This window comes from Hemiscyllium ocellatum, chromosome 23 (assembly GCF_020745735.1).
Source record: "Hemiscyllium ocellatum isolate sHemOce1 chromosome 23, sHemOce1.pat.X.cur, whole genome shotgun sequence".
NCBI lineage: Eukaryota > Metazoa > Chordata > Chondrichthyes > Orectolobiformes > Hemiscylliidae > Hemiscyllium > Hemiscyllium ocellatum.
Window position 1 is genome coordinate 38,352,689 of NC_083423.1, and position 21,676 is coordinate 38,374,364.

Here is a 21,676-nt window from a genome sequence, read left to right on the forward strand (position 1 = left end):
CAAAAAACTAGGAGAAAGTTCTACGTACAGAATCAACTGATTGTTGTAAGTTTGGGGAAGAGAATTGGTGACAAAAATATTTTTGTGTTTAAAAAGAGTAGGCAGTGTTAGATTCTAAAAGTACTGCAGATTAAAACACGAGCAGCTGAATTCTTGATCTCAAGTTTATGGAGGATAGAGAGTGGATATCAGATGTGTACTGAAATAGTTAAGTTTCAAACTAACAAAGGCAGTGGTGTTTTCAGGATCAGCTGAACTTTGAAAATTTGAGTGATGTTACAGAGGTAGAAATCATAATCTTAGAGAGGGTACAAATTAGGTTACCATTCCCTCTAATTTTCCTTGTGGCTGCACAGGCACCTGAGGTCCTTGCGAAGCAGCATCTTCCAGAACTGCTGCCATGTCGATTGTGGAACCTCAGAAGCACCGTGTGCAACTTAGACCATTGCTCAGAATCAAAAGTCACACAAAGGTTGAATGCAGGCTAGCTTAATCATAGGTTATCTCTGGGGAGTGGGATAGCTCAGAATTTAGAATTGGGACTGGAAAACAATGGTTTTCAATCTTCCTAATATTTAATTCAATAGGTATAACAACAAAATATTTTGGAGGTAGCAATCAAGAACTCCCAAACCTTTTTGCTTATTTATAATAACATTTTGTTTCAAACTGATATAAGATGGAATGTGCCTTCTGTAGATTTTCGAATGGCATCTTGCCTTAACTAAAATGGTGTCTGGACATTTCTGAAATGCTGCCGACCTAGTTATACATTCTGATGTCTGGAGAAGGGCTGAACTTACACGCCTGGTTCAGAGTACAGTGCTATCACTGAACCATCAGCCTTCTTACAGCAGATTTTAACTTATACAAGTCATTAACTTATCTACAGTACGTGCAATTCCTAAGCTTCCCATAAACAAATATATATTTGTGTGTTGGATCCAAAGTTTTTACACTTGCCTGAAATGTGAAGCCCAACATGAAAGGAAGAAATGCACTCCAAATCTAATAGGCTATTTTGTTAATGGTCTACAACTGTTAGTGGAAAATAGTTCAAAATAATTTGGCTTAATTCCTTACATATTTAGTGCTATGTATACATTGTGACAGACAATTCGGATTTCATCTACACTATTTCCCAATGTTAACAAAATTAAGAGATTGTGAGAATTGTTAGAAGTTCATCAAATTCCCATTGAGTTATATAAGTGCCAGGAACCTCATTAACTTTATTTTGAAATAAGACTTCCTTTTCCAAAGGCAGCAATTGAGTTGGGACAAGTGTTATAAAAACACATAAAAGAACTTCCATTTTTGCACTGAATGCTAAGTAGCTGGGGTGGGGAGAGGAGAGAATCCAACAGTTGATTTATTGAAGAGGACAGATGACAGACATTCTTTCTCAGCATTTTAACCTCCACAGATTGCCAATTATGAAAAGTTTAGGAAGATATCATTACTTGCATCACAGATTTTTCAAACTAGGTTCCAGGGAGCCCAATGGATCAGCGAGTTGTCAGATTTGTTATTAGTGGAGTAGGGCATGTCATATTCTGTAAGCACATATAACAGTTATTTTATATTTTACTTTTCTCCCCCTCTTTTCTTTTATTTGTTTTTAATGAGAAGATCTACATGCAGGGAAAAAAAGTATTTTACTTCAAATGGGTAGCAATAATTTCCTTAGAGTAATTAATTAGGTTTCTAATTAGAACAAATTAGAATAAGCATTTTATGAGAGTTGCCAATTATTGCAAAGGAGTGAGCTGAGGCAGACTTTTGCTCACCTGAAACAATGAATCATTTAAGCGTTGTAATTATGAGTTATCAAACTAAGACAACAGTGCTCTAAAAAGACCACATAAATTACTTCACATTGCTGCCTTACAGAAAGGTGGCTGCATGCTGGTCCAAAATTTGGTGCAGCACAAAAGAACAAGCTAAACTTTCCCAGGTTCATTGAAACAGCAAAGGAATAACAAATAAAATGGATTATGCAGTTCATTTAGCCACAAATAGCTGTGTTAGGATTTACCAAAATTCCTATAAGCAAAATCAAAACTGTCTCAAAGGACCCTGCGTTTGAGTTGTGTGCAAAATTGGTGCATCTAAACACCTAAGAAAGATAAATTTGAAATTATAAAATTGAAGTTCTAGTATAATAGTTGTTGTCATACACAAAAGAGAGGTCTGCTATTATAATAGCTACCACGTGAGCCAAATTGGAATGTAAGCACAGTACTAAAAATCTTAAAACCGTTTGGAAGCACAATGTTGACTGAAATTAAATTTGACTTACTAGTTGAGGTTTTTCTATTTTGCTTGAGTATATTCATTAATATTGGTTTAAACATTAGGATAGGCTGTTGCTGTTTCTACAAGTAACTTTTAATATAACAGTCTGGATGTTCTTCATTTATTGACCATTGGAGAAAAATCTAAACAGAAAGCTGTATTAAAGTCTCTCAAACTATAATAAGATTAACCAGGAACAGTCTAAAATAAAAATAGGAATGAAATACTTCTGATTGCATGGAAATTACCAAACACCTCTTATCCACCTTTCAAACCCTTCTGCAAAGGGTGCAATTTTTTTGGTATAATATTATAACAGAAAATATACCAGTAGGTAGACATGTGTTAGTAAATGTGCCCATTAATTACCAGCTGAATGTTAAAAAGATTTGGAAAAATGCTCCAGACTTTACAGGTTTTTGTCAATTGTAAAAATTAATGCTATTGCACCCTCTTGCTTTAATCATTAAACTTCACATCAGCATTTATAAACTTATGTTTAACTTATTCAGTAAATACAAGCTATAAAAAATGTCTCCTTCATTGTTGGCGAAACAAAACAGACACCCCATCTTGGCATACTACAGAAGTTCTATCTTAAATATTCTTGGCTACTGTCTCCCTTTTGCTTGTACTGAATTTCCTACATTTAGTCTTTGCATGGAATCGGTGGCTTAGTAGAATAATGGACCTGCCCTTTAGTTTTTGTGACATTCTATAACCGGCAGGAATGTTGGAACTGATAAAAGCTTTCATATGCTCTGAATGATTAACCATGAACACACTGAGAGGAAAAAAAGTGGAAAATTAGATAAATCTGTTACTCATGAAATAAGCAAAATGGATGACCTAGATATACAGTTCATTATAATACTGAACTCGAGGCCAAATGTTAAACTTATTGTTTGTGCCGTGAGAGTCTTTAAAACTAGTCTAAAGTGGACTTAGATGTAGTAACAGAATACTAATAAATGTTGATGATTTTATTTTATTTTGTTGCGAGTTAGCACAATTACAGGTTTAAGTTAAATGATGCAAGTAATTAAGGAGGATGTCAAAGCCCTGGACAACTAAGCTGGTGTAAAATTCAAATGACTGATGCAGTCAGTTTGATAAATTCTTTACAGGTTTTACTCAACTGTATGTTTACATTAATTGTTGAGCTGAAAATCAAGGTAAGATTATACTAAGCAGCAATTTGCAGAAGCTATATCTGATTTTTCAGCACTTTTTGGGAGAGGATCACTGCTGATCTTGGTGCAGTTTTGGAAATTTTGGGTTTTCAGACAATAGAAACAGTTTATGATATTGCAGTCACTAGGCAGGATTTATAACAGGACTAACAAAATGTACATATCGGAAATAGGCATGATTTATGCTCCATGCAAGCTTTCTCTCAACATATTTTATGGTACCAGCTAATTGCCTCAGGAAACTTGGATTGTGCTTGAGGCATATGTCACTTCTAATTGAAGATTGTTGAATCTGTAAAGGTCAATTTGAGAATAACTGTCCCTTCAGCAACTGGCACAGATGAGTTACTGAAGTTGACTGATCTTTCTTTTTAATGTTTGGCTCTCTTTTCCACCTTCTTGTCATTTTCTTTAATTCTTTGCTTTTTCTCATGCCTTGCCTGACTGCTTCTTGGCTGGCATTTCAGTTAGTGGTGAGGACTTCTCATTTACTGATTCTGATCCTTGTAAATCGGAGGTCTATTTTGAACATACAAATAGCAGCAGAAGTCTCAGGTCTTAATATGGCCCACTAAGCCTGCTCCATCACTCAATGATATCATGCCTGATCTGTTTGTGTTTTGCACTTCATGTTCCTACTTTCTTTTGATAATTTTTGATTTCCTCACTGAACAAGAATTTATTTACTTCTATCTTAAAAATATTTAACGATGTCACCTTGACTACTTTCTGAAGTGGAAAGTTTCTAAGTGTTGTGGGACTTTTGAAAACGAATGTCTGTCTTAACAGTGCTCTGTAATTCTGGACTGACCCACAATGGTTAACACTTTGTGTAAACATTTTAGGATCATATACAAATCAAAACACCCCTCAGTTTTCTAAATTCCAGTGGAACACGACCTGACTGTCCAACCTTTCCTCATAAGGCATCCCACTCATTCCAAGTATCAATTAGGTACGCTTGCACTGAACCCGCCCCAATGCATTTGCATTCTCCATTAAATTAAGGAGACCAGAATTGTACACAGTACTCCAGATGTGGTCTATAATTGAATCACATCATCCTTACTTTTATGTTCAATTCTTTTTGTAATAAAGGATAGCATTGTTATCCTTCTTAATTACTTGTTTTATCTGCATACTAAACTTTGAATGACTTAAAGAACGAAACACCTAGATCTCTCTACACTTAGAATTCTACATCTGTTCACCATTTAATATTCTGCTTTCTATTCTTCCTGTCATTGAGTCACAGAGATGGACAGCACAGAAACAGGCCCTTCGGTCCACTTGTCCATGCCAACCAGATAGCCCAACCCAATCAAGTCCCACCAGTCTGCACCTGCCCCATATCCCTCCAAACCCTTTCTACTCATTCACCCAGATGCCTTTTAAATATAGCAATTGTACTAGCCTCCAACACCTCCTTAGACAGCTCATTCCATCCATGTATCACCCCCAGCTTGAAAAAGTTGCCCCTTAGGTCTCTTTTTATAGCTTTCCTCTCTCACCCTAAACCTATGCCCTCTAATTCTGGATTCCCCCACATCAGGGAAAAGACTTTGTCTATTTATTCTATTCATGGCCCTCATGATTTTGTCAACTTCTATAAGGTCACCCCTCAGCGTCCGATATTCCAGGGAAAACAGCCCTAGCCTGTTCAACCTCTCCTTCAAATCCTCCAACCTTGGCAACATCCTTGTAAATCTTTTCTGAACCCTTCCAAGTTTTGCAATATCTTTTCGATAGGAAGGAGACCAGAATATATTTTTTGACATAATATTCACGTCAGATTTTTGCCTACTTATTCAACCTATCTACGTCTGTCTAGAACCTAGTGTCCTCTTCACAACATATTTTCCTACCTATTTTTGTATCACTTGCAAATTTAGCTACCATGCCTTTGCGTCTCTCAACTAAGTCATTGATATAAATTGAATAAAGCAGAGGGCCTAGTATGAACCTTTGTTAAAATGGTATTTCCTGTGCGATGAAGTCCTACTTTGCACAGGAACCTTTAGTGAATGTTATTCCTTCAAGCAACTTCAATATCTTGATTAAACTTGATTTCCTTTTCATAAACCAAGCCGACTCTTCTACATTACCTTGAGGTTTTCCAAGTGGCCAGTGTTACCTCCATAATTATTGATTCTAATGTGTGATATCCTTATATCACAGATGTGGTCTCGAGCTCAGCATCCAGCATGACTATGTGAATATGGCTATTTTCCAATGGCTCATATGGCCCAGCCAAGGGAATCATTACTGACTAGAGGGAATTCCTTAATGGTATACTCCAATATTCAACACTATGCCTTGCCAGGAAATGCACAGTATTTTGTCTGATTGGAGGTGGAAGTTTTGTTTCTTTGCTTTAATTATCCTTACTTCCCTATTGCAAGGGAGGGTACACAAACCTGGTATGTAGGAATTTTATATAGTCCACACTCGACTTTTCAAATTTGAGATGCAATGTTGGCAATCCTGGTGCTGAAATCAGCATTAATGGACAGGTTGCTGTTTTTGTCGAACAAGTTTACATGAAGCTATTGACAACCTCCAGATAGCCATTCCATGTGGCAGCAAGTTGAATATTTTTATCACTTCGTGTAAAGGTGAGACACTTTAAAACAAGAAGCAATCAAACAAAATCTTAAACAATACTAAATTAAACTGTTCTGGGAAGAAAAGCAAGATGTTATAGTTTAGTTAACATTACAAAAGCTAAAAATAATTTTTGATATCTAAACTTGAAAAAATGCTTGTAAGACACTGGACACCAACTAAAATCATAAATGTTCAGACAGAACCAAGAGCCACAAAGTGTTGAGTATGGAATTTCTACACTCTTCATCCTCCCCTAAATGGTTGTTTTCTTTTTGTGGACATCAAACATACAACTTTTCCTTGTTGTTGATACTTACAGCCAAAGAAACAGTGAAAATCCAGATATGTACAGATTCCTTTGTGCCCTAAAAAGCTTCATGTTGAGATGATCATACATATTTGGAAGCATCTTTTCATTCTTTTCAATCGCATGGCTCATTGAGTACTTCCTCACCTCTCTAATGGCATCTACAAGCAGAAGCAACTTGTTACACATATATGACTAAACATGTAATAGTCAATAAATCATAGACTTTCTGACTTTATGGTACACAAATGTTTAGCTAGTCGTACAAAATCCATTTTTAGAATCAGACAGACAAAACAATGTAAGAAAAATAGTTTTTGAGCAAGCATTCAGAAAACAAAAACAGGCATAAAAGGCTGCAATGCAAACAGTAGGTTTAAAATCTAAAACATGTAATATGTTTTACACCTAAGTGACTAGTTTCCTGAATTACTTTGTGAATCAAAAAAACCTGTATTGTTTTGTGCAAAAGGAAGTGACATTTTCATTATCGGGATTAAAGATAAAATACAAGTTAATTGATTTTTCCGATTATCATGTTACATATTTTGCAGCATAAAATATAACAAGCTCCAACCAATGTATTTCACAAATGAATTCCAACATGTAAAACGTCCTCCCTTCCTTACTCCAGAGGAAACCAATTTGAATCAGAATCTACTTGCCAATGAATCAGCAACCTTTTCTCATGCAAAATAAACAGTAGCTTCCTTTGATATTGACATTCTTACATCTAGCTCCATGTGTGTAAGACAAACACTTTGATCTCTTTAAACTTAAGAACTACATCTAACTCCTTCTTGAAAACATTCAATGGTTTGGACTCCATTGCTTTCTGTGGCAGGGAATTTCATTGGCTCACTGTTCCTCATCTCGGTTCGAATGGCCTACCCTGTATCCTTAAACTGTGACCCCTACTTCTCAGCTTCCTGGTGATCAGGAATGTCCTTCCTGCATTTACATTGTCTAATCTTTCCAAGTTGTACCTCCCAAAACATCACTTCTCAATTAACTGCAGTAAATGGAACCTGTCATGTGTTTGCCATTTTTGAAGTCAGCCTAGGTCCTCCTGAAGTCTGCTGTTACCTTCCTCACTATTTCTATGCTGTCAAGTTACATATCATCTGCAAACTTTGATTTTGCATTCCTTATTCTCAAGCCCATGTAATTTATATACAAGAAACTCAGTGGTCCTTATACTGATCCCTTGGGGATCACACAGAACTGTTTTGTAATTACCAACAGCAGCTACCGAAAATTATTTAAACATTTAAGTAATAGCGGTTTGACAGTTGCTTTTTTGAGGCAGCAGTGTTGTGTCTTTATCAGTAATTCTTTGGAACAAACATTTTTTTAAAAAGCAATTGAAGATTGCACTTTTGGAAATCTTGTAAACACAAGAAAATTGTACAGTCCAATTTTATTTATTATTCAACGGACATTAAGTTTTACATGCCCAACTTTTTTTCTTCATTCTACTGATTCCTTGATGAAGTGTCCATTCCTTAGGTGCAAACTTAGAAAGTGAGTCTGCAGGTTATTCAACTTAGGGGCATCATAATTAAGCCCAATTCTGTTTTCACTCAATAATTTCCACACTAAGTAATCTAATCTAATCAATCCACAATCCATCTACATTCTAGCTGGGATCATTAGAATGACAATCCGGAAGAGGAGATCCTGGCAGAACTTCACATTCGTCACCCATGTGTGCAGAATTCAAATATAGTGTCCTTACTGGGGCAGAGAGTTAAACAAAAGATCAAAATTTAGATCCAGGTCTCTGCTGATCTGCCAAACTTAATATAAGCTGCTTTTATCAATTAATTGCTCATTAGTGGCTCCGGTCTCTACAGAATGTTTTCTCAAAATGTGACCAACCAAAAATGAATAATATTTTTGCTTTGCTTTGACCTTGGTTTAAAAAAAAGTGATTCAAGTAGTCACTAGATTGGGCAAGGAAAAACAAGAATGACTGTGTTTTGGGGATGGAACTTATCTACCAAAGTCAAATATGCACAAGATAATTCAAATTATATTTTGCAATGTGTATTTTTTTTTTAAATGTGATGTTAGCACATTCTATTACAAAACTAATTTGGTCTAACTTATAATATTAAAAATATTACTTTGAATATCTATATTAAAGTAGTTTCCAACTTTAGCAACATAAGCACACTACATCAAATAAATACATCTGGCAGGTGGACAGAGCAATGCAGAAAGCAAACTGACCCAAGATAACAGCAATTATTAAGGGCAGTTTGGAATTTTTGTTATCCCATGAAGTCAGCATGAATCTTATGTTGAAACATTATCAAAAACAAACAAAAGAAAAAATGTATAATCTTAAATATCGATGTTGTCATAACAACAAAGAATGTGCCAGAACAAGATGCTACTTTCAGAATGCGTGTGAATGAAGTCCAAAAATAAACAAGTCAGTATTTTGATCTAAACAGTGACTCCAGTATCAAATTTACGTGTCAAAATGAAGACTACACCAACTGATGCACAATTAATGCACTCAATTGAAAGAGGAATAGATATACACAGTTAATTGCTTCATTGTCATGTTCCTGAAAGTTGGAGCATTAATTAAGAGTGAAGATAAATATTCTTTAAAATGTTTTATATTGCACAGATATTGAACAAGATCAAGCTTCTAAAATGGAAAGCCCATACTGTTTCCACTCAATATCCACGTATCTACACTTTCAGAAACGGCCATCAGATGACAATCAGGAGTAGAAATCTTTAAAATTTTATTTTTCTGAGTGTGGGAGCAATTGAACACAGGGCAAGGTAGGAGATTAAGAGATCTTTGAGTTTGAGGAAAGGCATTTTGTTGGTAAAGTTAGAGGGTGCCCTCAATTCAAATTTGGCATGTCCAAAGTGGAAAAACATTTTTTTTTAAAAAGATTATTCGTTCACATGATGTGAGTATGAAATCCCTATTTTAATACAGCATTAATTATCCATCCCAACTTGTCCATTTATCTGCATTTTCCAAACCTGTGTCCTGTGCCACTCTAAAGAAGAAGGCAGTTCATCATCTTCTCAAGGTCAATTGGGGATGGCAATAAATACAGGCCTTGCCAGCAGTGCCCAAGTCCCATGAACAAATAAAAATGCTATTAAGCAGCATTTACTTGTTAATGGCAATTTCCATCATTTTCTGATGACAGGGTTGAAACTGGATGGACAGAACTTATCCTGCTTCTTGTGAATATAGCACAACTAAGTAATGTGCCAATTTGTCAATATTGTAGCTTTGTGAACACTTTTACTTGAGGGACAGCTAGCATGTTTTCATTACTACAGCCAAAATATTGTTAGGACCCAATAAGTAACTTCTGCTCTATCCAGAGCATATGAACTAGTAGATTAATATACAGCATAGATCATCGTCTGGAGTAAAATTCAGCAATGATAGCTTATCCTTAGATAACTAATCCAATAGTATAAACTATGTAAGACAGCAGCAGCTTATCAGTCTAATCACCACCAGAATGGTAGAACCATTTATGGGTCAGGAACCAGTAAATGTATGGGCTTTGCTGAAGTTCTTTCTTAGAACCGAGCAGTAACATCCTGCCACTGGGTTCCCACTGATGGTAGTGGAGTAAGTGTGTCCATTCTGCTAAAGGAAGGATTTCTAATTAAGTATGCTACAGCCAGGGCAATGGTGTATTTGAATGGCAGACAAATACATAATGATGTATTATTGCACACTTCAGGTCACTATGAAAAGACACAAATGAATAATGGCCCCTTGCTGAGGCAGATAGACTCACACTAGAAACCAACTCCTTGAGTGGGGAGACAAAAAATGTTGGCATGCATAGGGGGAAATGAAACATAAAATTAATATCAGTTTAACCATCTTGTGGCATCAAATAATTTAAAGTTCAAATACAGTTTATCAGTCTTAACTAAAATTCCTGGTCAGGTCATTTAAAAAACATAAGCATGCCAAATTTATGGCCAAATTGTATTATGTGAAAACTATCAGATAATCAGGACCCAGCACCGATATTTTCCTCTGTAGTAATAAAAGTGAGCCATTCGGTCCCTTCAGTCTGTTTTGTCATTTGATTAAATAATAGATGTTCTGTATCTCCAATCTACCTGCCTGACTTGATTTCACATACCTTGTATAAAATGCACCGTTTCAGACAGCCTGCCCACCTTTAGGCCTATTGAAGCCTTAAATGATCAATGAACGGTTCAAATGCTTTGTTAATCCTTTAGTCCTAACCACCCACAACCCGGCATGGCCCACACCGAGTGGGTAGTTGGGCAGCTTTTACTCAATCTGACACTAGGCAAGGGAAAGGAAGGGACCCCCTTTGGGAGCCCTTCTGATCATTGGAAGTACCCTACATCCAAGGCCATATCCTACCTTTAACCACCATCATCCCCCCATCCCAATGCCTGAACCTTGGTGCTGCTGGCTAAACAGATCAATTGGTAGCCTCTAAGGTGGGACTTCCTCCCCATTTCGACCTTAGAAAACCACCACACTTTGGGCACAGTCAGCTTTATGATCAGTGGACTCACAACTGACTTTTTAAACTGGTGTGATGCGGAGAGGGCAAATACAGTGCCCCAGGACTTATCCAGCAGTTTTTCCTTTCTTTACTTATATTACTGCCATGATTGTGAATCAAAGTATTTGTATAAAATCAGCAAAGTTACCTCAGAATTTAAGCATTCAATGTAATCAGTGCATGTAGTACAGGGTAAAGTCCATACTAATAACAGAACACAAGTTAAAACACAAAAAATGATGAATAAGCTGAAGTTGTGTAAACATTGCTTGAACCAAGTTTAGCAAATTTAGCAATTTTCATAAATTCCAGATATAAAGGGGAAAACTCAAATTCATCAAATCACTCAAGAACAACTTGCAACTATGCCAAGAAATAATTGATCAGAAATGTGCAGGTTTTCTGTACCATCTTGTATTTGTTCTGAATTGCAAACAATAATATATTGATAAAAATAATTGAAATGAAATTTCTTTACTATTGCAGAAAAATTGAGATGATGAGAATTTAGCTCTTTTAAAAAAGCTGAAAAGGTACCAATAATTTGGAAATTAGAATGTCTAAAAATTGTAATATAGAATAGGATTACAAAATTACCAACAAGCATTGCTCCCAAAGTAAATTAAACATTTCAATATGCTATACACAGACAGAGAGCGTCATCAATAAAAATGAAGACAAAAGTTGAGTATTGCTGAAAGTTTTTTGTCTTGGACTCATCAGGACAATTCACAAACATAACAATGCAAGGGGAAAACCAACATCTATACTGCATGAGAAGAGAGTACTGATTGGTTGCCAGTGGAATTTTATCGGTAGAGGCATTGCCATAGAGAATCCATGTCGATGCAACTCCTGCAACCTTTTGAAGTAATTTTTAATCAACCTGTTAGGACAAGTTATGACACACATACACACCTGTGACACATGGGATGTGTACTGAGACATTCTGGACATAGAGACACTATCACTGTGTACTTAAATGCAGGATAAATTAGCAACTGAGATATCCTTAAATGCACCGAAACTACCATTACTGCAATAGTCAGTAAAATCAGTGATACTGGTTAAGCCCTGACATTTACAAAAATGATTTAAAGCCACCATAAGCATTTTATGTAGCAAACTGGAATGGAAAGCAATTCAGTATAAATAGGAAGAGATATGAAAGCCAATAACATTATATAATTCAATCAATTGTAAAACATATCTCACAGATGAGTGCAGGAGTTGGACAACAGCAATGACAAACATTCTGAGAATCATATTGATCTGAAGTAGCATGAGCTGAAAAGAAAATAGCAACTTGTCCAAAGTGCATGAGAGGTCAGCTTTCACAGAAACCTTGACATTGAATACTATCAGTATAACAGAAAACATTAAATTATACTAATTTAAGTCCAGCAAGTTTATGTAGGTCTGACGCTCAAGGTGCAAGACCCATCCTGACCCCAACCGAAAATATTGGGGATGTCCAAATATGTAAAAAAAAATCAGATCTGGAAATATAAAATTATGATAAAGTTCAGTGGTCAATTTGAAAGTTTGCAGAAAAGATTTGCAAGGATGCTATTGGAGTTGGAGGATCTGAGCTAGGGGAGAGGATGAATAACCTGGGGCTATTTTCCATGGAATGTCTCAGGTTGAGGGGTGACCTTTCAGAGGTTTTTAATATCATGAGGAGCATGAACAAGGTGAACAGCCAAGGTCATTTTCCCAGGGTAGAGAAGTACAAAATTAAAGGGAAAAATTTTTGCAGTATTTAAAAGGGAAAGATTAGGAAAAGTGACTGGTTCTTGAATGAGTGTGTCTGGGAAATTAATGATGAAAAAAAATAAGGAAATGCCAATTAATAGATTAGGTGTTTTGCATCTGTCTTCACTGTAGAAGATATATACAACATCGCAGAAATAATTAGGAATTGGGAGATGAAAGGAACTTAATTACGTTAATCAGGAAAAGAGTTCTAATAATTTTCTCAGTACCGAGTGGTCAAGCCCCCAGGTCTGAATGGACTTGTTTATAGGATTTTAAAAGAAGAGGCTGCTGAAATAATAAATACATTGGTTCTCATTTTCCAAAATTTTCTAGGTTCTGGCCTACTCTTTCTAAGGTGGAAATTTGTACAAAGGTTTTCATTTTGCACGTTCTTTTCTCCTGCAGAAGACAAATCCCTGCATGTCAATATATGCAGCTATGAGCAATATTCAGATTCTATACTGCCAAGTAACCATTTATATTGAACGGATTTGTCTTGGAATGTAGTTTTAAGTGGACAATACTGCTCCTTTCTGTTCCCAAAATTGGTAGAAAAGGGAGTGGTTATATTATTTGTGTGGATCTGCAGAAGCCATTACCTAATGTTCCACACATTTAAACACTATCTTTTCACATTAGTAGGAAATTGGTTAGTAGTGAGGCGATGAAGTATAGTGATATGCTCTTTATTTGTCAGTATATGTCTCACAGGGACCTAGGTCCTAATGTGTTAGCTTTTTAATTGAAGGAATAGAGAATGATTTGTTGAAGTTTCCTGACAACACCAAGTCATAGGGCATAGTAAGTAATGAAAAGCAGACAGTTCCAACAAGACACTTTTAATGTTGTAATTATGCCTTTTAATTGTTGTAATTGCAACAGCCTCCACCAGTTCTCTGGCAGTTCATTCCAAATTTTTTATCCTCTGCATAAAAAATTGCCATAGGTCTCTTTTATATCTTTCCTCTCTCACCTTAAACTTTTGCTCTTTATTTTTTGGACTCTGCTACCCTGGGAAAAAGACCTTGGCCTTTCACTCTATCCATGCTCCATATGATACTATAAACCTCTGAAAGATCACCCCGCAACCTCAAACATTCCAAGGAAAATAGCCCCAGACTATTCAGCCTCTCCCTATAACTTAAATCCTCCAAATCCAATAGCATCCTTGCAAATCTTTTCTGTATCCTTTCAAATTGAGCATTTATAGTTTACTAATCACTGGCACTGCTACGCCAAGCATAAGGAAAACATTGCTTTGGCGTTAATTGTGACGATGGAAGTAGGAAAAATGCTAAAGTTCATTATAAAAGATTTAATAGCAGAGCACTTAGAAAAGTGACAGGATTGGACATAGTCAGCATGGATTTATGAGGGGAATTATGCTTGACAAATCTAGTGGATTCTTTTTGAGGATTTAACTGGTGGAGTTGATATGGGTGAGTCAGTGAATGTGGTTTAATTCGACTTTCAGCAGGCTTTCGATAAGGTCTCACATAACAAATTTGCATGTAAAATTAAAGTGCGTGGAATTGGGGATAGTTTATTGACACAGATAAAGAATTGTCTGGCTTGAGAGGCTAATTCAGAAGGCAGTTCAACAAATGTTCTGGCATCACATCAGGCATGGTTGGCAGATCTCCTTTGCAAAACTTAATGACCTTTATGGTCATAATTACTTTCAACTCCATATTTATTAATCAAATGAATTTAAATTCCACCAGATACAATAATAATCCACACCCCCCTGAGCATTATCCTTTGCCCCTGGATTACTGATAACACTGCTATTTCCCGTAATAAACTGAGCATCTACAGTTTCCTTGATTGTACAAAACATTACAAAGGTCCACAACTCTCTAAATTAAGACATTTCTCATTTCTGTCCTAAATGAATAAATAAACACATCACATCCATACTCACTTCTGTATTCCTCCTTATTTCCTGGAGTACAAAGGTTGTTGAGCATTCATGTACTCCACCAATCTCCCTATAATACCCTTGTGGTAATGGATTTTTCATTGTATTTTGAAAGCCAACTACTCAGATCCTTGATGCGTAAGATCACTTAATTGCAGATGGAACACCTGACTGAGGCAAATAAATCCTTCTTGCACATATATTTCTTATTTGCTAGTTTACGTTGTTTGAATATTTTTGGTTAGAGATTTGCTTTTAGTGTTGCTAGCTCAATGGTGGTTAAATCTTGAATTAGAAAACAAAAATCGATCTGCTAGCAAAAGCAACCTTCATACATGAAAATTAATAGGAAAATAAATATGTGTAGTTCCGATACTCTATAAGACAGGTAGTATCAAGTCAGATCTTAAAGGGAAAATCTAAAATATTTTGCTTCAGCACACCTTATAACTACTTTCAAAATATACTGAGAAAACATGCATGTCTACTTACCAAAAAACAAGATAACCAACACTACAATTATAGTGAGAAATGCTCTATTCCAGTAGGTAGCAATTTTCTCCCATAAACGGAAATTGAAAACTTTTAACCATCTGAAACACAAATACAAATCACAATTTAAATTTAAGATCATCACCAAAAGAAAGAGGAGACATTATTAAAAAGGTCTTTGATTGTTCATTGGAATTCACAGGACTGAAAGAAGTCATTTAATCTAAATGAACCACCTTCCACCATATCAGGACATCCACTGTTCCTTTTTCCTTCATGTGTTGACTTGGCTTTACCTTAAAGTCACCTATGTCATTCATACCAATCAGTCTGCGCACTAGCAAGTTCCAAATTTAACCACTTGCTGGGAAAAGAGTCCACTGAATTACATATAGGATTTATTGATAACAATCTTATATTTTTAACTACTAGTTCTGGATTCGTCAAAAAGGGAATTACTAGGTTGATTCTATCAAACTACTTCACAATTTTAAACGATCTTCACTGGGTTACCCTTCAACCTCACCTTTTCTGGAGAAGAGAGTCATTTTCTTTATTATTTATTGCAGGTTATTCGATTCTGTCATCATCTCTGCAAATTATTTTTGCTCCTTCTCAAGGACTTTTACACTATTTTCATAATTTGTAGACTGGGGTCAGACTTGCCCAGTCTAAAGCGTGGCTCAAGGGCATTAAGTGGGCTTTAAAAATAGTGTCAAAACTGGGTACTGCAGATGTTGGCGATTAGAGTCAAGATTAGAGTGGTGTTGGAAAAACACAGCAGGTCAGGCAGCATCTGAGGAGCAGGAAAATCATCAGAAATGCTGCGTGATCTGCTGCGCTAGTGGTCAGAACCTGAATCAGGGATTTCCTGTAAACAGCATAAAAATTGCATTGTCAAAATGGAAGTCATCAGATGCAATAGCATAAAACCGGATAAAATATTACACTATTGCATAATATTCAAAGATTTGTCTAGTTTGAAATTGGAGCTACTGTGTAAAATGTCCCCTCTGTTTATACTTTTTCCTTGAAAAACAGTTCAATCATGTGGCCATTTCAAAGTTTCTGAAAAATACAGTTCAGAAGAATGGGTTTACATAATTGGTCAGGATATATAAATTTGTTTGAATGCCCTTAATAAATTCTGCGCAGTAGGGGTTATTTATACAGTTGGCCAGTCAGCTTGTTTACTTTTACATGATTAATGAGCTTTTCAATAGGATTTTTAAAAATGGCTATTCAAGTACATTTTGATTATTTTAACAGAATTATTTTGACACTGAATCACGTAAAGAGATCTCAGGATAGGTCATCAACAATTTGGTCAAAAAGGTAGGTTCTAAGGAGTGTAAAAGTCAAGAACAATGAGGTTTAATCTTGAAATCACAACAAAACCTTAGTGCAAAGACAGCTAAAGGCATAGGTTTCAACAGTGGTTGCATAAAAAGTCAGAAAGTAATTGGAAGCATGGAGAAATCTCAACAGTTTGGAGACTGGAGGAAGGTGGAATTTAAAATGTACATAAAAATGTTAAATCAAGGCTTTGCTGGATCTTAAAACAACACCGATCAGGGATCACAGAGGTGATGAGTGAATTGACTAAATGAAAGTTAGGACATGGGCAGCAGAATTTTGGATCAGATTAAGGGTACATGGGGTAGAAGACGGAATGCCAGCCAGAAGAGCATTATAAGTCAAATCTGGCTCAGGGTTTCATAAGTAGCAGAGTAGCTATCTCGCTGCGATCTATTGAAAGTCATCCCTCGAGCCAACCATTTGTGTGCATGGCATGGTGGCACAGTGGTTAGTACTGCTGCCTCACAGTGCCAGAGACCCGGGTTCAATTCCTGCCTTAGGCGACTGACTGTGTGGAGTTTGCACATTCTCCCTGTGTCTGCACGGGTTTTCTCCGGTTTCCTCCCGCAGTCCAAAAATGTACAGGTTAGTTGAATTGGCCGTGCTAAATTGCCCGTCGTGTTAAGTGCAGGGGTAAACATAGGGGAATGGGTCTGGGTGGTTGTGCTTTGGCAGGTCGGTGTGGACTTTTTGGGCCCAAGGGCCTGTTTCCAATCTAATTAAATTGAGAGATAACAAAATCATTAATGACAGTTCACCAGTAGGTGAGCTAAAGTAGGGGCAGGGTGGGGTAATATTACGAAGATCAAAGTCTTGGTGATGAAGCTGTTGACTGGTTGCTTGTTTACATACAGCAAATACAGCAATCAAGGTTGCAAACAGCCTAGTTTAACCTGTTGCGAGATAGAGGGATAAAACTGATGGCTACAGAATGGCACATTTGGCTGTTAAAGACAACGGTTTTAGTCCTCCCAAAATTTCGTAAGAGGAATTTTCTACTCATCAAGATTGTGAGGTTAGTAAGGGGTTACTATTTAAGAGCTAATATTTCATCATCTGTACCCGGCTTACTGATCAGTCTGATATCATCAGAGGTACTGGCTAATCAAAACTCCATGACAGTAGATAACATGTCTGTACTAGACAACTATCTTTGGAGGGCAGACTTTACATGGAAAGGCAGTAATAAAAGAAAAATAAAACTAATTTGATGAGTTTGCTGGAAACTAAATTCACAGCTGAAAACTGTGACAATTATGAGATTAAAGGATTCTTATGTTTTTGGACGGTCTCTAATTTAGGGTGAAATGAAGGGAACCACAAGACCATTTCAAGTCTGTCTGCCAACAGGTCTGGAGAGGGGCAATTAAAGTTACATGAAGACCCAGATTGTTTGCAAGGATGATGATGTACAATGCTCACATATGAATATAATGGCAGCATCATTTGTGTTTTACACTGGTTAAAATAGTAGCCTCCAACGTCCGAGCAAGGTTGAGAATGAGAGGTTTTAAACAATAATGTTTTTTGCTCTCTATTTACTTTTAAGACAGTTGAGATTTCAAGAATAGTTAAGCAGTATTTCTTTCTGGATACAAAATCCGTGTGATTCATGGTACCATTGGGATAGGCTTAGAATGGAGAAAGGTTTCTAATAAATCCCCAGAACTCTCAGACAGAGGCTGTCTGCCAGAACCTTGGAGATAGAGAGCAACTAGAGCTGGACATTCTCAGTGGTTCACTGCAAAGGAATGCACTTGGGAGCTTGCATTTGGATTAAAAAGACCAAATTCATACGGAGTTAAACAGAGGCTGGGAGATTTATTTAGCTTGTGCTGGAGAGATAATCTCCCAGAAAACTCTCATTGAGAAGGTAAGTTCAGTGGTTATAATTTGCCTGATTAAGAAAAGGATTGAAGCAAACCTCAAGAGAGAAGAATCACTTTACTCTTACTCTGGGAGAAGTGAATGTCCACTTAAAGAATGTGAATTGCATATTTCTGAAGTGGGTTCTTTCCAGTTATGATAACTGTAGAATTGGAATGCTCTGTCTTGCAGTTTAAACGTTAACTTGCCTCCATAAAAAATTTAGTCAATAGTGCTTGTAGTCTGTTTGTCGCAGTAGAGACATAAAATGTGAATTCTTGTTGATTCATTCTTTCAGCTCATAATTAGAAGTGTTTTAAAAAACTTTTTGGTCTCTATTTTGTAATATATTTATATCCCACAGGTCTAATAATGTCAACACCATGTACTTGTGTGAATTCTGATAATTCTGAACTAGACAACAAATCACATCATAACATCATAAATCAATCTTGTTCGGCAAACCTACCTTCTAGGAGAGATGAACGGTAGACATAGGAACAAAATGAAACCTATTTCTGCATACAAGAAAGATGCAACAGCAACCCACTGCAATGTCATTTTACTTGATGACACCTACCAGGAGAAACCACAATAGCACAACATATATTAGAATCAATTCTTCATTTAAAATATGACGTAGTAATTTATTAACAATACCTATTTCCATTTTATTTCCAAGTTATTTATTGGATGACACTTTTAAACAATTGATAAGGACATTCAGTAGAGTGTACACCTCTGTCACGCTGTATTATATTGACATAGCTATTCCTTGAGATTTTTTCCTGCCTGGTTAATGCTCTGTAATGAAAATCTACCACAGAGGCTTCAGAACAATCTACATCCAACAAGCTGCTCTGAAAGCTGTCTTCACATTTTGACATCGCTAACAAATTTGCATCAAAGCAGCTGAGACAATCCATAACATTCTAAAATGATCAACATTCTATAAAGTGTCAATTGTCGCTTTCTCCCAATGTTAATGAGTTCTTTTAAAAAAAAATCAGGATCTCAAGCTTCACCAAAAACTAATCAAATCTTCCTTGGGCTGTGCCCTATATGTATACCAAGTTTCATTGATTTTGCGTATATTTCTTACAAAATGGTGAGGACAAAAATATTGCTTTCCCCCATTCTTAGAAAGTTTGTAGAGGTATTAAGGCTAAAATCCAGTGCAAAAGATTAGATATAATTACTTAAGACATTTGTCACAGAAACGAGCCATTAGCTTCATCAGATGGAGCTCTTCAGAGTGTTTAAAATGGCCTTTATTGCTTGATGAAGCAAGGGGCTGCAGACAAGCTTTCATGCTCCACTTGATCCTCTATCCATTTTTCCTCACCTCAGGACAACAAGCTAACATTCTTTTCCACTTTCCTTCTGATATTTTTAAAATCATGCTGTTTATATAAGTTATACCATACTGCTGGAGCAGAGTAAGAAATACTATCACAGCACCACAAGGGACCTTCCTTCTCTCTCACATGCTTGCTCTGCTTCTTTTAAATGCCTGTATATCTTTTACTTCAACCCTTGACCATGGTAGTAAATTTGACATTATTACACTGTTTCTTCTAAATTCCGTCTTAGATTTCTTGATGACTATCTTTTATTGATAGGAAAGAGCATGACTAGGGACTATCAATATATTTCGGTGGCACGATCGCTCAGTGGTCAGTACTGCTGCCTCACAGCACCAGGGACCTGGGTTCAATTCCAGGCTGAGGCAACTGTCTGTGTGGAATTTGCATTCTCCCAGTGTCTGCATGGGTTTCCTCTGGGTGCTCTGGTTTCCTCCCACAGTACAAAGACGTGGAGGCCAGGTGAATTGGACATGCTAAGTTGCCCATAGCGTTAGGTGCATTAGTCAGGAGTAAATGTTGGGAAATGGGTCTGGGTGGGCTCGTTGGACCAAACACCGACTCTTTGGAAGGTCAGTGTGGGCTTGTAGACCAAATGGTCTGTTTCCACACTTTAGGGAATCTAATATATATATCTATGTATGATGCGGAGCAGTATGTGAGCTCATAAAATAAACATGAATATTGTGTCTCAATGAGGTATTGCAGTTTGAGACCCAATCAGACTAGGTTTTTAATTTGCTTCTAACAACAGTAACAATTCAAACTGAAAATGCTAGTAGCAGCAGAGATGAACTTGAGACAATTTTGCACATAATCTGAGGACCAAAATCAGTTATGTACTAACCTAGTGCAGTTGAGCCCATGGGTTGGCAGCACAGTTTATGACCTCTGATTTTCTTTTCGACCTGCTAATGTTTTCCTGAAGCTATGTTAAATAAGTTTCTTTGAACCAAGAGAAATCGTTTCATTACCAGGGGTCAAGAACCATCCAGAGATTATCCAAGTCAACAGCTTAAAATCCAATACAATGCCTTGAACAATCCAGCAGAACACAAAAGAGATTTATTCAAGCACCTTTCAATTAACCTATAAAAATATATAAAAATATCCAGCAGTATGGTATAACTTATATAAACCTGTTAAAATATAAATGTAAAAATTAATATTAAAATGTTGAGAATTAAAAAAAAGATATTTCCCAGGGCAACACGTAGAAGGCAGAAAGCCATGTGGCAAAATAAACAGGTCCTTTTGACACTTTAAACTAACAAAGATTCTAAAAGAAAGTTCTCTTCCCCCCAAAGTTTACAGTGAGTAAATCTGGAATCACTATCAAAGTTTGGATTCTCTAAAAAGAACAATCCTATTTTAATTTTTTGAAGCAGATTTCCATCACTCTCAAAGCAATAAAAGTCATGACCAATGTTCTTTAAGATGGTGCACTATCTCCCACCACCAAACTGCAACTTTTCACATGACTGTCTTTGGCTCAGTTGACTGAATAGCTAGTTTGCAATGCAGAATGATGCCAACAGCGTGGGTTCAATTTCTTCACCAGCTGAAGTTACCATGAAGAATTCTCCTTCTCAACCTCTCACCTTGCTTGAGGCATGGTGACCCTCAGATTAAACCATCACCAGTTGTCTATCTCTAATGAGACAACATCTCTATGGTCTGGTAAGACTATCGTGATTTCACTTTCATGTCTAATGTTTCCCTGTTGCAAGCTCAGTAGAACTGCCTTCACCATGTTGGACTATTTTTGACCTTTTCAATAGTTGGAATAGCATTTCAACCAATGGCTTTTGTAGTCACATCCTTACACTGATTTCAGGTACTCCTTAGAGATTAATTCTTGGCCCTCTCATAAATGTCAAACAGAAGTAATTTCTCAGCAAAATTATCTGCAGTCTTTAGATTATCCAACGTTCTACCAACTATTGGAATGATTGAAG

The 21,676-nt window shown here is 36.5% G+C and overlaps 1 protein-coding gene across 1 annotated transcript in view; it reads right to left on the minus strand.

Annotated features, from left to right (window-relative positions):
* Positions 1–21,676, minus strand: part of dus4l (dihydrouridine synthase 4-like (S. cerevisiae)) — a 65,537-nt gene that overhangs the window by 18,430 nt on the left and 25,431 nt on the right. The window contains exons 6-8 of the mRNA XM_060842894.1: positions 18,824–18,919; positions 15,130–15,230; positions 6,416–6,566 (exon numbers count right to left, since the gene is read on the minus strand). Coding sequence (XP_060698877.1) covers positions 6,416–6,566; positions 15,130–15,230; positions 18,824–18,919 — 348 coding nt within the window. The remainder of the gene's footprint in view (positions 1–6,415; positions 6,567–15,129; positions 15,231–18,823; positions 18,920–21,676) is intronic.